The 15,954-nt window shown below is 34.6% G+C and overlaps 1 protein-coding gene across 2 annotated transcripts in view; it reads right to left on the bottom strand.

Annotated features, from left to right (window-relative positions):
* Window positions 1-15,954, bottom strand: part of LOC136027040 (bumetanide-sensitive sodium-(potassium)-chloride cotransporter-like) — a 167,758-nt gene that overhangs the window by 34,007 nt on the left and 117,797 nt on the right. For both annotated transcript variants that reach the window (XM_065703961.1, XM_065703962.1), the window contains exon 17: window positions 6,082-6,196. In XM_065703961.1, the coding sequence (XP_065560033.1) occupies window positions 6,082-6,196 (115 nt within the window). The remainder of the gene's footprint in view (window positions 1-6,081; window positions 6,197-15,954) is intronic.

The raw sequence follows: 15,954 nt of genomic DNA, 5'->3' as shown, positions 1-15,954 counted from the left end.
ACCCGGCCAACTGACCGTATTTCAAGCAGTAGGCTGTACGAAAAATGTGCTTCAATCCCTCTTTCTAGGGCTATAATGACAGAAGGGTTGAGATGGCTAGGACACGTTCTGTGGATGAAGGATGACAGATTGCCGAAGATTGTCCTTTTTGGCCAACCGTCTGGGGCTACACGGGAAGCAGGTCGTCCTTGTCTGGGTTGAGAGGTTGTCATAAATAAAGATTTAAAGGAAATGGGAACTTCTTGGGAGGGTGTAAAGCGGGAGGTCTTGAATAGATTAGGCTTGAGGAGGAGTATTCGTAGCAATGTTGGCCTCAGGCGGCTTGGTGCTAAAGTAAGTTATTATTATTATTATTATTATTAGTGGTAGTAGTGGTCTTAGCCTTTGATGGGTAGCACTAAGTTTAATATACGTTATATATTTGAAATCAGAATAATAAGCCAATTTTGTTGATATATCTATTGATGTCAAAATTCTGTTTTTTAGAGTTTCGGCTACTTTTAAGCCGCGTGACTCTATACTCCCAATTCGTTACCACGACCTGTTTGATTCATCTATTTATTGTTTTTCTCTTTTCGTGTTTTATTATTTTAAATGTTTTGGCGGATCCAGAAGAAAAAAGAATTGAACAAGTATTATCGCTGATTTTGTACCATCTGAACATTTCCTCTTTTGCTGCCCTATCCATAAAGCCTTTTAAATACTATAAAAATAAACGGCTGGTGTTACAAACACCATAAATAGAATTTTAGCGTTCCCAGATGAGTATTCTTGAAGGGTTCACTTTAGTCATCTCCCCCTCAGCCAAAAACACGAGGATGTACGCTGAGTATTAAAATGAGGATTAAAGGATGTTAACTTTTAACCTTGTTGGAGCCTTAACTCTAACCTGAATTGAAACCGCATATAAGAACTTTCAGCCCGATGTCTTTCCCAAAATACTAATATTCTTATTTTAAAAAATTAATTTTAAATATTTTATAAAATCTGTCTTTTCCTTAATTGAGGCCGGCCCAAGCTCATAAAATATCCTCCCCCCTTAAAAACCCTGATTATGTGTGGTGCTAGACCCTTGCTAAAAAAATTCTCTGACTAAAGGCTTTTTTTGCAACAACACGTGCAGAGTTCATATATATATATATATATATATATATATATATATATATATATATATATATATATATATATATATATATATATATATATATATATATATATATATATATATATATATATATATATATACTAGCTGTTGGGGTGGCGCTTCGCGCCACCCCAACACCTAGTTGGTGGGGGCGCTTCGCGCCCCCCCCCCCTCCAAGCCCCGCGCGCGCGTAAGTTGTTACACGCCATATTAGTTACGCGCCATTGTAGTTGTGTCCCTATGTCCCACCTGTGATATATATATATATATATATATATATATATATATATATATATATATATATATATATATATATATATATATATATATATATATATATATATATATATATATATATATATATACTAGCTGTTGGGGTGGCGCTTCGCGCCACCCCAACACCTAGTTGGTGGGGCGCTTCGCGCCCCCCCAAGCCCCCCCGCGCGCGTAAGTCGTTACGCGGCATATTAGTTATGCGCCATTGTAGTTGTGTCCCTGTGTCCCACCTGTGAATATAGATAGATTTATATATGTGTTTCAAACTACGCAAAAATTGCGAATAAACAACATTCTTGGCTTTCCCATTGTCTGTGCATATGCAAAGCCGTATGTACTAATAATGACGTCATATGCAAACGCTCTTTTTACAAACAAACAAACATGCATCCACATAACTCGTTTTTATATAGATAGATACAATACAAATTAACCGCGTAAAACTTGCGAATAAACAACATTCTTCGCTGTCCAATTGTCGCTGCATATAAATACATTGTCAGGTTTACCGACCCTCGAACATGCAACGTACAATTGTCCATGGGAAAAACAATCAGGATTAAGATCTATACCACATTTTTCTAATGATTGACCTTGAGCTTTGTTAATGGTGATTGCAAATACTAATCGAATTGGGAATTACAATCTTTTAAATTGAAAAAGCAGATCCGTTGGAATCATGGGAATGCGAGAAATAAGAATAGCCTCACCCTCATAAGGCCCTGTCAAGATTGTGGCCTCTATTAGGTTTTCCATTGTTTTTTTTTACGGCAAGTCGCGTGCCATTGCAAAGCTTTGGTGGGTTGATATTTCTTAAAAGTATTATTGGTACGCCTATTTTTAGTTGTAGCACGTGTGGTGGAAACCCTGAAGGATCTATGGAATTTAAAAATTCAGATGGATAATTAACCGCTTCATTTGGTTCCAAAACTGTGTCGACTGACTTGTAAAGGACTGCCTGGTCTCGAATCTTGTTCAAAACAATATTGTTGATTTCGTGGACGTCTATATTTTTGGGTGCGAGAATCGCTCTTTCACTTAGCCATTTATTATTTTTATAATTTTTTAGAATATTCGGAAATACTTTTTCAATCAATTCATTTTTAGACGTCACTAAATTACAGAAATCAGCAGGTAGTTGTATACGTCCTGAAATTGAGTCTACTGTTTGACCAGAGTCATCGTTTTGCAATCGGACACGCATATTTGTAGTTAATTTTAATATTTTTACGTGTGCCTATAAATTAGAATTTTTTAGGCAAGCATTCATTTCGTCTGCAGGAGTTAAACTACGTAAAAATTGCGAATATACAACATTCTTGGCTTTCCCATTGTCTCTGCATATACAAAGCCGTATGTACTAATAATGACATCATATGCAAACGCTCTTTTTACAAACAAACAAACATGCATACATACAACTCGTTTTTATATATATAGATAGATAGATAGATAGATAGATAAAATACAAATTAACTGCGTAAAACTTGCGAATATACAACATTCTTCGCTGTCCAATTGTCGCTGCATATAAATAGATTGTCAGGTTTACCGACCCTCGAACATGCAACGTACAATTGTCAATGGGAAAAACAATCAGTATTAAGATCTATACCACATTTTTCTAATGATTGACCTTGAGCTTTGTTAATGGTGATTGCAAATGCTAATCGAATTGGGAATTGCAATCTTTTAAATTGAAAAGGCAGATCCGTTGGAATCTTGGGAATACGAGGAATAAGAACAGCCTCACCCTCAAAAGGCCCTGTCAAGATTGTGGCCTCTGTTAGGTTTTCCATTGTTTTTTTTTACGGCAGGTCGAGTGCCATAGCAAAGCTTTGGTGGGTTTATATTTCTTAAAAGTATTATTGGTAGGCCTATTTTTAGTTGTAGCACGTGTGGTGGAAACCCTGAGAATAATATCTCGAGGTAAAAACTGATCACCGACCATAACGATGGCCACTTCGTCGATAGTTGGAGCATTGTATCTACGCACATGTTGACCAGGAGGCGTTTTGTCAGCGGAAATAACAATTTCATGCGTATAAGTAGGCATCAAATCGATGGCTGTTTTGAACAGACGCACTAAATTATTATTTTCGTGGAAAAGATGTTGTAATTGGGAAACGATTGTCCTTTCAATGTTGGGAGAAATTTCGCAACGTGCATTCAATTCAGAATTTCAATCACTGATGAAGTACAATTGTAAAAATTTATGATTCTCGCCTGAGAATGGTAGAAGAGACCCTGCTCTATGATAAATTTGCCCTTTTACTTTGAAAGTAGACATAAATTGATCTGGATTTTCAATTTGGGCTCCAAACGACGTCATTTGGAAACATGAGTTGTATTTTCTGATTCATTTATATTCCTTATGTCCCGGTGTCCCGGTCGTCATTTATATCCCCCTGTTTTATATCCCGCTTATTTTTCAGTTTTTTCCTCTTTTTAGTTTTTTTGTTACTTTTTTAGTTCTTTTAGTTTTTACGTTTTTTAGTTTTTTTTTAGTTTTTTAGATGAATTTTTTTTTTTAGTTTTTTACCTTTTTTTCTTTTTAGTTTTTATTGGTTTTTACCTTTTTTTAGCTTTTTATCTTTTTTATTTTTTTTTATTTTTATTTTTAATTTTATTAGTATTCTTTTTCTCTTCTATTTTTCATTTTTCCTTTTTTTTAGTTTTTAGTTTTTTAAGTTTTTTCCTTTTTTTAGTTTCTTTAGTTTTTTTAGTTTTTCGGCTTTTTTATTTTTTTATTAGTTTTTAGTTTTTTTTGTAGTTTTTGCCTTTTTTTAGTTTTTTCAGTTTTTTTTTAGTTTTTAGTTTTTTACCTTTTTTAGCCTAACCAGGATTTGAACCTGGGACCTTCATTCTCCGTTCTGACACTCTCTCTCACCGAGTGACTACTCCAGCATGTTCATTTTGGTGTTTTAAATGGTATATTATTAACCAAATTAATGTGTTTTACAATATACTAAGCATCGTCATAACAAAAATGACGGCAACTAATTTCATGACGTCAGCCGAAACATGACGTCACCTGATCCACAGATCCACAGACCCACAGACAGACAGATATATATATATATATATTATATATATATATATATATATATATATATATATATATATATATATATATATATATATATATATATATATATATATATATATATGTTTTTAACTACGTATAACTTGTGAATATACAACATTCTTCGCTGTCCCATTGTCTGTGCATATAAATAGATTGTCAGGTTTACCGACTCTTGAATATGCAACATATAATGGTCCATGGGAAAACAATCCGTATTCAGATCTATACCTCATGATTCTAATGATTGCTCTTGAGCTTTGTTGATGATGATTGCTGATCGACCATTCCCTTTGTCGCCGTCGTCATTTATATATCCCCCTGTGCCCCCGGCGTCCCTGTTATAGTTGTGTCCCTGTGTCCCGGTCGTCATTTATATTCCCTGTGTCCCGATCGTCATTTGTGTCCCGGTGTCCCAGTCTGTGATTTCTCTTTGAGTGTCCCGGGCGTCATTTATATTCCTTGTGTCCCGGTGTCCCGGTCTTCATTTGTGTCCCGGTGTCCCGGTCTGTATATACAATCGTTTTTGAATTGGTCTTTTTTTAGTTTTTAGTTTTTTACCTTTATTTTAGTTTTTTTGTTATACCTCATGATTCTAATGATTGCCCTTGAGCTTTGTTGATGGTGATTGCTAATCGAACATTCCCTGTGTCCCCGTCGTCATTTATATATCCTCCTGTGCCCCCCGGCATCCCCGTTGTAGTTGTGTCCCTGTGTCCCGGTCGTCATTTATATTCCCGGTGTCCCGGTCTGTATATACATTCGTTTTTGAAATGGTATATGATGAAATATATTTTTGTATTTTTCCCCTTTTTTTCTTTTTAGTTTTTTTTTTTGGTTTTACTTTTTTTTAGTTTTTTTTATTTTTTCTTTTTAGTTTTTTTTTATTTTATTTTTTTTTAGTTTTGTTTTTCTCCTTTATTTTTCATTTTTTTCCTTTTTTTATTGTTTTTTTTAGTTTTTTAGTTTTTTAGCTTTTTTAGCTTTTTTAGTTTTTTCATTAGTTTTTAGTTTTTTTTTCTTTTTAGTTTTTTTGTAGTTTTTACCTTTTTTTTTAGTTTTTTTAGTTTTTTTACTTATGTCCTGGTCGTCATTTATACTCCCTGTGTCCCGGTCGTCATTTGTGTCCCGGTGCTTTGTTGATGGTGATTGCTAATTGAAAATTCCTTGTGTCCCGGTCGCTTTCTCTTTGAGCGTCCCGGTCGTCATTTATATTCCCTATGTGCCGGTGTCCCGGTCGTCATTTGTGTCCCGATGTCGCGGTCTGTAATTTCGTCAGTCGAAAACATGACGTCAGTCGACACACAAACATGACGTCACTCGACAGACACACACACACAGACAACTATATATATATATATATATATATATATATATATATATATATATATATATATATATATATATATATATAATTAAAATGTGGTGTTTCGGCAACACCCAAAAGAATTGAAAAAACTTGTAATACATACAAAAATTAAAAAAAAAATTCTTAACCCTTGCTATATCATAGCTCGTATAGTGCAACAAATATAACAGACTTCAAAGGAAAAATAGAAAAAGAGGAAAAACTTACCCTTTTTGACCAATATCGATTTCGTCTCTTTTGTTGGCAATACAGAAAATGCGAAGTTTTGAATTCTTCCATGCCTTACGGGTAGTCATAATGTAAGGCAGTAGAACGCTCAATCCTAGAAATCGTAAATATTATTTCCTCTGCAAATTTATACTGAACCTTCATTTATATTAAATATTGTTTAGTTTCTATTTTTAGTATCTACGTGGAGCGTCTAAAGGCGGTAAGCCTATTTTTAGCAGCTTTCTAGAGAAGGTAGGATGAAAAGTATTAGGAGAAGCCACGTAAGTAGGATGCTATTTTAGGGTGGCACTGATTGGGAGTGAAATTACGCACTGATAAATTATACAGAATGTATAAGGAATCATAGATTACTCAGTAAAAAATCCAAGTTTAGGAGGAAAGGGTCAAAACAAACAAGAACTATTGAGAACACAAAAAATTTCTTAAAAATCACAAGAATAACGATTTTTTAAAACAAAGGAGGCAACAGCCCGAATACCCTTTATATTTTGTCTTAGTTTAGATAAAAGAAAAACCCTTTCGTTTGCTTTGTACGTTGAAATGAACATTTTGCGAGAAAAAAATTAGAGAGGCTAGTTATAGATGTATAAGATCTAAAAAATCTACATATACAGGTTTTCTACAATCCCAAGCGTTGTAGAATAATATCAGCGCGCTCTTGGGGTGAACTTGTGTGTGTATTGTTTTTACGGAGGTCATTGCTTAGGTTAGATAAAAAAAAGTTGGAAATTATCTTTCTGGGGATTTCACACATCTCTATTTTAATTTGTGAGAGATAATCTGTTTTGTATTTACAAACCCTTCCATATTAACTTTGATGCAAATTTGATTTTGCATGTTCATGATATTTTTCAAAGCATGATTACAAATTTTATATTGAGATGCATAATACTTAAAGCCTTCCTATATTATACCTAAAGCCTTTAATAACTATAATTTCCTTCTTTAATTAGAAGCCACATTAAATAGCTTTCACGCCTAAAGGTCGTATCTGATGTTTTCACATCTGAGATAATTGATAGAAACTGTTTACTAATCTCTTCTCAAAGGGAGGATCGACAGGACCATGTTGATCAGGAGGACCAAAGTGTGATCAGAGATTGTTTTAGAAGGATAGAGGGGCGGTTGTCTCGGCTGCTTAAATTTTATGGGCGAAAAATTTCAAATAAATTATCTAACGGTTATAAACTTTTTGTAATTTTTGAAATTTTATTTTTATTTATATAAAGTATTTGATGATGTTAATAAATGAACATACCTAATAAATTATCAATTAATTAATAAAGGTAAATTAAATAATAATAATAATTAAATGACGTACGTAATAAATTAAGAAACAATCTATAAAAATATCAATCTATTAATGAATTGAAAACAACTTTGTTAAAAAAATACTATTTTTTCATTTCACCAGACAATTTTTTGGAGGACGAAGGGATGCTAATCAAGATGTTGCACCGGACGCAAGAGGGGCTGGAAACCACCACTGAGTGTGATTGAACATGCTTTCACCCTCCTAATCCTCTTTTTGAAAATAGCTTAGCAAACACTTTTAAACAATTATTTCAGTATCTTGTAATGTTAGCTAAGATCTTTGGGGCTCGCGGCAAAGATCAGATAAGTACACTCCTTATTCCACATTTAGCAATATTAGCCTACCTCTAGCACTCTGATGGTCATCTTATGATTCGCTTGTGAGCGTTAATATCAGGGACGTGTCCAAGGTTTTTGTTTGGGAGGTATTTTTCGAGGGGGTTACAAAAAACTTTCAAAAAAGCCTCAAAAATGTTTTTATATGCATTTTTGTTACGTGTTTTCGTATTTGTACGTTTTGCGGGGGGAGGTTAAACCCCTTCACTTCTCTCCCGAATTTGGCCTTGGTCAATATCCAAGCTCCTTTTGAGTGACGTGGGTGAGTAGAGAGAAAAGCTATGCGACTTATTTAAGCAACAAAAACGATTCATCAAATTCAGGATTGCCAAGAATTTTAGGGACCGAAATACCAATTCAGCAAAAAATGACACCTTTATCATTTTCTACCAAATTGGTGATTCAGCATTACAACGCAAAATATTCTATAAATTATTAGGTTCTATATATTTAGCTGTTTACTAAATATAATATTTTTTGTTGTTTCTTAATATATTATTATCAACACCATTATTAGGCGTTTATTTGTTAAGTATTTAGTGAAATTTATTTTAGATATCTCATTTTTAGAAATTATCAGAAAGGACAGGAATTAAACTAAAACATAATAAGTTATATCCTGACAAACCACAGAATAGAATAAATCCGACAACAATTTGTATCTACCACTAGTTAGATTCGCACAAGTTGGCAGACCTCTATCGATCTCGAGTGTCAGGAACTAAAGAAATTTTTTATTTGTGTATACTAAATGTTCGTTGAAGACGATAAATTATACATTCAATTCATATTTTTTTATGAAAGTAATAAGTAATAACGACCTTTAAATATGTCCTTGAAACTAATTCACTAGAGCTTAAATTCCACAAATGCGTTTCCTCCTTGTAATTATCACTATTGACCGGCCCACCAATGTCTTAAAAGCTGAAATAATCTTTCATAGGAATTACTGTAGCCTAAATGTTCTTCTTTGACCTGAAATTGGTTTTGTACGATTGCTTCATCACGTTAATAGAAGATGGAAAGCCTGTCATAGACTATTAATCAAACAAGGAATACAAAAAAATTACAGGGGATGCGTCCAAAGGGGATATAAATCAATTTTATATTCATATGGTGTATCCTCTTTCCCTGTGTGTAGGTTGCATACATATGTTTCTTCGTGGTTTTATCTGCATTTTTTCTCTGGGGGGATAAGTTTAATATTACAAAATTGTAATAAATAGGAAAAATGAATAAATTGTGATTAACGTGTCTAGAGTGGATAAATAGTATTTTTGTAACCAAATGTAATTTTCCCCTTTTCGGGTAGGTGTGACACATATTTGAGCTCCCTTATAGTATGTCAGTGCTAAGGGACTGAGCTTTGCTCGACACATCAGCTTTCGGACATAAAGATGATGCCCAGCCTACCTCCAACCCCCCCCCCCCCCCAATCGCAGACATGAGTGTCCTCATATTATGATTCACACAAGGAAAAAATGTTTCGTGCATCTTTTATAAACAAAGCTTGTTAAACAAAGATGCAAAGGGGTAGATATTTCTCAGACTCTAGGGTTCGATTCTTCCCCTCCAAATGGCATACTTGGAAAATGCAGAACCTGGAAGATCTTATTCTATTTTTGGAATACTTATAGTAAATGCCAAGGGGTCTTACCAACGACAAAACTATAACCAAACCTAAAATATAAATTTCTACTTCTGTAAGAACACCTATAATAAATAAAGAGTCCCAAGCTACATTATGAAATAGCTTACCTAGCATACAAAATCACAATTTTGGTAATAATTTCTTAAAAACTACTTATTAATGAACGGCCCATAGTAACCAAAAATTAAAAAAAACGTGTTAAAAAAATTGGCCAGTAAGAAAAAAAATTTTCATTTCTAGCTGCTTCAGGAATAGTAACCAATATCTAAATTAGTCTTGAAAGTACAATATTATTTTGAAAACAAATATTAGGTATTTTCGAAAATAGCTTGAATCCCCCAATCGCCCCAAAAAATGGTGTCAGACCGAAACCAAAAGCACTCCATTGGAATTACCATGGCCAATGACTCACTTCAACAAGCTTACAGTCGCCTGGCTTGAACAACAGGGAAAATCACTTTTTTTTGCATGGGTAGCACTGAATTTTCCTCTGTTTTTACTCCGTTTAGCAGTACATGGGTACTGGAAAAACAAGGAGAGCAGTTTAAGGGCCAATTTTGAATTAAATTGCTATATCTATGTACTTTTGTAATTAGCAATATAGCGCTAACAACACTGCTAACAATTCTAGCACCAAGTCGCCTAAGGCCAATACAGCTGCGCACGCTCCTCCTCCATCCTAATGTAATCAAAGCCTCTCTCTTTATATCCTCCCAAGAACTTCCTATTTCCTTTAAATCTTTCTTTGCCATATCCTCCCACCCCAGACGACGATGACCTGCTTTCCATTTAGCCCTATACGGTTGGCCGTAAGGACAATCTTCGGGAATCTGTCATCCTTCATCTGCAGAACGTGCCATAACCATTCTTTCTTTCATTATTTTATCCTCCCATCGTCTTTACTAATAATGCTACCAAGGTAAGTGAAGCTGCCCACCTGATCAATATTCTCGTTACCTAATGTTACCTTTTCATCTTCACTTATTCCTAGCCTTAGTGACCTGAACTCGCAAAACCACGAAAAGTTCTTTCATTTTGCTCAGCCTTTCATTTAGGATGCTTAAATCATCAGCATAATCGAAGTCCAGGTGAGTTTTTCCTCCCTATTTGGTTCCGTAGTCTCCCATCACCTTTCCTGTGCTCCTTAAGACAAAGTCCATAAAAATAATCTATATAAAGGGATATAGAACACAACCCTGCTTAACTCGTGATTTGATACAAAACCAAGTGCTAACCTCATTTCCTTTCTTAATTAAATAAAAAAAACAAGTTTTTTAAATGAAAGTAAGGAGCGACATTAAAACTTAAAACGAACAGAAATTACTCCGTATATGAAAGGGGCTTTTTCTTCTCAACGCCCCGCTCTTTACGCTAAAGTTTGACTCTTTCTCTTAACTCTGCATTTTAAAACAGTAAAAAACTTTAGCGTAAAGAGCGGGGCGTTGAGAAGGAAAAGCCCGTTTCATATACGGCGTAATTTCTGTTCGTTTTAAGTTTTAATGTCGCTCCTTACTTTCATTTAAAAAACTTGTTTTTTTATTTAATTTCTGAACGTTTTTGAATCAATGCATGTTTCGATTTTGGCTCTCCGCAGAGGAATAATTAAAACGAAATTTGTATATTTATTTTTTTTTGGCTAAATGGCTTTCTCATAATTTTGATCGAATGATTTTGAGAAAAAAAGAGCGGGGGAGGAAGCCTAGTTGCCCTCCGATTTTCGGTTAATTAAAAAGGCAACTAGAACTTTTAATTTTTTACGAATCTTTTTATAAGTAAAAGATATACGTAACTTATAAATTAGCTTCCGTAAAGAACTTTTGTATTTTCATGTTTTTATTACATATATGAGGGGGTTCGCCCCCTCGTCAGTACCTCGCTCTTTACACTAAAGCTTAAATTTTGTCCCAATTCATTAAGAATGACCCCTGAATCACAAAAGCCGCAGAATAAATAGTTGAAATTACTAAAAATACTTTAGCGTAAAGAGCGAGGTATTAGGAGGAGGTGAGCCCCTCATATGGGTAATAATTTCTGTTTTTTTTAGTTTTAATGCTGCTGCTTACTTCCAGCTGAAAAAAACTTTTTCATATTTATTTTTTCATTGTTTTTTTTTTAAGTCATGCTAGTAAATCCTGCGCTCCCTTCATGGAAACTTTCTTCCCCCATGACAAATTCCTCGATGGACAGTTCCCCCAGCATATCCCCCTCTTCTCAACCCCTGCCTCCAACCAAAAATCCTCCTGAAAACGCCTGTACACTTCCCAATAACCACTACTTTATATAAGCACTGGTCCAAGATTTGAACTTGTAACCCCTCCCACGGGGACTGTGGGGGAGTAAGTCGTCCTCAAAGACATAGTTATAAGGTCTTTCGACTACGCTGAATAAAATGGCTATCTCAGAATTTTGATCCGTAGACTTTGGGAAAATAATTATCGTGGGAGGCGGCCTAGGTGTCCTCCAATTTTTTGGTCACTTAAAAAGGGCACTAGAACTTTTCATTTCAGTTAGAATGAGCCCTCTCGCAACATTCTAGGACGACTGGGTCGATACGATCACCCTGGGAAAAAAAACAAAACAAAAAGACAAACAAATAAACACGCATCCGTAATCTGCCTTCTGGCAAAAAATATGGAATTCCACATTTTTGTAGATAGGAGCTTGAAACTATGAGAGGGTTCTCTCATACGCTGAGTTTGATGGTGTGATTTTCGTTAATATTCTATGACATTTAGGGGGCGTTTCCCCCTATTTTCTAAAATAACGCAAATTTTCTCAGTCTCATAACTTTTGATGGGTAAGACTAAACTTGATAAAACTTATATATTTAAAATCAGCATTAAAATGCGATCCATTTTTTAGAGTTTTGGTTACTATTGAGCCGGGTCTCTCCTTATTGCAGTTCGTTACCACGAACTGTTTGATCAAAGCAGTATTAATCTCGTACATAACACCACCAATCACTTTAATGTATTTGTCTTGTATACCTTATAAACTTGCTCATAATCTATAAAATTGGGGACCAACGGTGTTTGACAACTAAGGCACTTCTCAATCATTAGCCTAAGAGTAAAAATTTGGTCGACACATCTTCTACCTTTGCTAAAACAGCACTGTTCTTCTCTTAAAACTTTGCCTACAGCATCTTTCAGCCTAAATTGTATCATATTACTAATTAATCTGCAACTTACAGAGACCAGACAAATGCCTCGATAATTACGACACTCACTCTTATCACCTTCCTCCTTGTCTATGCTCCCCAACCTTCCTGCCTGAGTAAACAAATTCTATATCAGCTAATTTCATGCTTCCTACTCCTGGGATATAAGTTCTGAAACTCTGAAAAAGTCCAGTTAGAATCGTATAAATTTGTCAGTCAAAATGTCAATATGATAGTCTTTTTTTAACGTTGTAATATTTCAAGTTCTAATATCCATGTTCTTTAAATCATTCAATTTATTTTGACCTCAGCAAAAGCAATGATCCTGGATACCAGGGTTGGACAGGGATCAACATATCTTCTCAAGTTTACACCAAAGCGGTTAAGCCGACTTAGAATCGGACAGCAAGAGGTCCCTGGAACCTCCAGTATGAATGGAATTTTTTTCAATCGTTGGCCCAGCATGGTCACAGCATGGTTTCAAGCACTTGGTTTCAAGCTCTTCTAACAACAAGAGATGAAATCCGACTCATAATCGTGGGTTTCAACCATAAATGACGTTACAGTAAACTCGTTAATCGGGCACCTTTTTAAATTTGAATCATTTAGAGCTTTATTTGTGTTCGTCTGAAGTTTTACTGGTCGGGGACTGTGCTTCACTTGGTGAAGCCAATTTGAGACGTAAAAATGGTGATCTCCCTCCGCCCCAGCGTTGAAAATCCACCCCCATGGAAATGCAGTCCTTTTTACCCAGACTCACACTAGAAATGACCTTTTTATATATTTTTTCTAGATTTAGTTGCGTTGACATTCATTTTAGTTTTGCCCACTCATTTCTTAAATTGCTGCCCCAAAACTATGCAAAGGAAAACAAACTTTTATTTAATTGTATTTCTTTGTGAGGTGGGATGGCTACAGTAGTCACAAAACTACTATGAAAAATTAACTCATGTCGAAAGCTGTGTGATTAGCAATGGTGTTATTTATATTCAGGCACTCATATGCAACTGCCAAACTTCATTTTGACATTCTTTTTCTGATACTTTGGTCTCTTAAATTCACTTCGTAAAGAATTTAAAAAAACATATATTAAGGGCGCTGTTAGGGAGATAAATTTCCACAAATTCATGATCTACTTAGATCTTTTTTTTTAGGCAAGAAAATGTTAGTATGGTATTTTCCAGAAAGTATTGCATTTACATCTGAATTATATGTGCAATTAATATGTACAGAAAGTATGGTACTTTATAGCTCAATTATATGTATAATTATAGGTCGTTTAAGATATAAGGCCACGGAGTCTTACATCCCAATTGCACTGTTTATTGTGGAGTATATTGTTCACATTTTAGTGACACATTTTTAGTGACACATTTTAGTGACAGAGACACATTTTAGGAAAATAAATTTGGGGAGGAAAATTTGGGGAGGTCTAGGATACAATAAAACTATCCGTAAATTATTTCCCATTTGCCGAGGCTATAACTATACTATAAGCGCAAGGTTGCTGGTTTTTGAATCAGCGTAAATCAGCTTAATCAGTGTTTTCAGAATGGGTATTTATTTAGAGAAAGGGTAGCTGACAGCGGTAGCAGAGCTATTAATTTAATAGGAGGAATATCAAAATTAAATAGAATGTCACAGAATTAAATACAAACTTTTCTTATACCCACTAGGTGTTTTCTCTATTACTGCTGTTAATGCCAGGAACTCATTGGTGTAGGAATAAGCCTTATGCAAATATAGGTCAATTATCGAAACCCCTCCATGAGCAGAAGCAATATAATATTATAGGAGCTTAAGCATCAATTTTTTAGCGACAAAATTCAAGAGAAGGAGGCTCCAGGTAAGAGCTGTATTCGAAACTGTCCCTGTGGAACTGAAACCCTACATAAAAACGCTGGGAATGATTTTACGAAATAAAACATATAATTTTACGGTACAGCAATAGGAAAAAAAACAAAAGCCATTATAATAGGGGAAAAGATCTTTTAAGAAATAACTTGAAAAAACTATACACCTGGTGACCATAATTATTCCATTTTCAAAAGTACTCTTGTGGAAACTTTTTCATGCAATGTTGAAGAGCCACCTTTCAAAAGGACTTAGAGCCTTCTGGGTTTGTTTTACTTAGGATTCTCATTGCCAGCTGATTACGGCAAAGGTTTAGTTACAAATTCTTATGGACAGTTGTATTGGATAAAGTTATTGTTACAAGGGAATATCAAGTATGACCTTTCCTCGGAGAGATCAAAGCACATACTTATATAATACCAACAGATTTGCTATGTCAAATCGCTGATGAGGTGACTAAGGAGCAGAGCTTCTGAATTCCCATGTTTTTAGGAAGGAACTCCAAGACACAGATTACTTAGACTAAAAACGCTTTTATTCTTTACTGGCTTACAATTTTGCAAAAGAGAGCCCAATCAGCAAAAGCTTAACTTTTGGCTTTTTACCACAATACCAACGAACCGATAAGGTTTTTAAAAGGTTGTTACCTTCTTTTTCTAAAATACTCTTAAGGAATGCTGTGATTGGTTTACAAAAGCACTTCATAGTCGTAATCCAACGAGATTAAAGTATACTTTTTACCACGGAACTATATGAAAGTGTTCCCTCTTTTTCTCTTTGGCGAGACATCTTTTGGTAAATTTGGGTAAAAGAAATTATTAAGTAATCAAAATCAACACTTAGAGTTTATGAGCTTTTAGGCGGTAAAGTTTAAATCTACGACCAATTATGTAAGGTTTTAAATATATTTGAGAAGCTCATCAATAAGTCAAAGATTTAATTCCGATAAATCAAGTAACATTACTAAATACTAAGAGATGTTTCTAAATGGGAAAGTTTATGCTGATACTAATAAAAGATGTTTCCCAACTTAAAAACACAGACTTATTGGAGGAAATACTACCTCTACGTCATCCTCTAACTTTTCAAGAATTGCTCATTGTTTACGGATCATATTTACGTATCCTCTCTTTATGATGATATATCCATCTATAGAATATGAGAAGGTGAATTATGCTGAACAGCTGAACAGGAATAAAACTTAAGAAAAGTATAAAAGGAAACCTTTTCTATGAGTATATGATTCATTTTTAGAATTTTTTTCCAATAAATTGCTTCCCTGGCGTGAGTGAAAATACGTAACGACTCTTCTGGGATGGGCATTAGGACCTGGGTATTAGGGCTCGGTTTAAGTACTTATATTTAGTGACATAAAAGCCGAAGCTAGGTAGATTTAGTGTTTTTTTTTTTTAATTCTTTTACTGTTCATTAGCTTAATCCTTTTGGTCAGACTTAATATGCCTTACATATTTACACTTATGTGGTCTCTTTCTCTTTCTTGCTAGATGCTTCATTTTTATATATTTCTTGTTTG

The sequence above is a fragment of the Artemia franciscana genome, chromosome 5, assembly GCF_032884065.1.
Source record: "Artemia franciscana chromosome 5, ASM3288406v1, whole genome shotgun sequence".
In the NCBI taxonomy this organism is placed as follows: Eukaryota; Metazoa; Arthropoda; class Branchiopoda; order Anostraca; family Artemiidae; genus Artemia; species Artemia franciscana.
The sequence above is the reverse complement of the archived record's forward strand: the minus strand, read 5'-3'. Positions and strand labels throughout refer to the sequence as shown.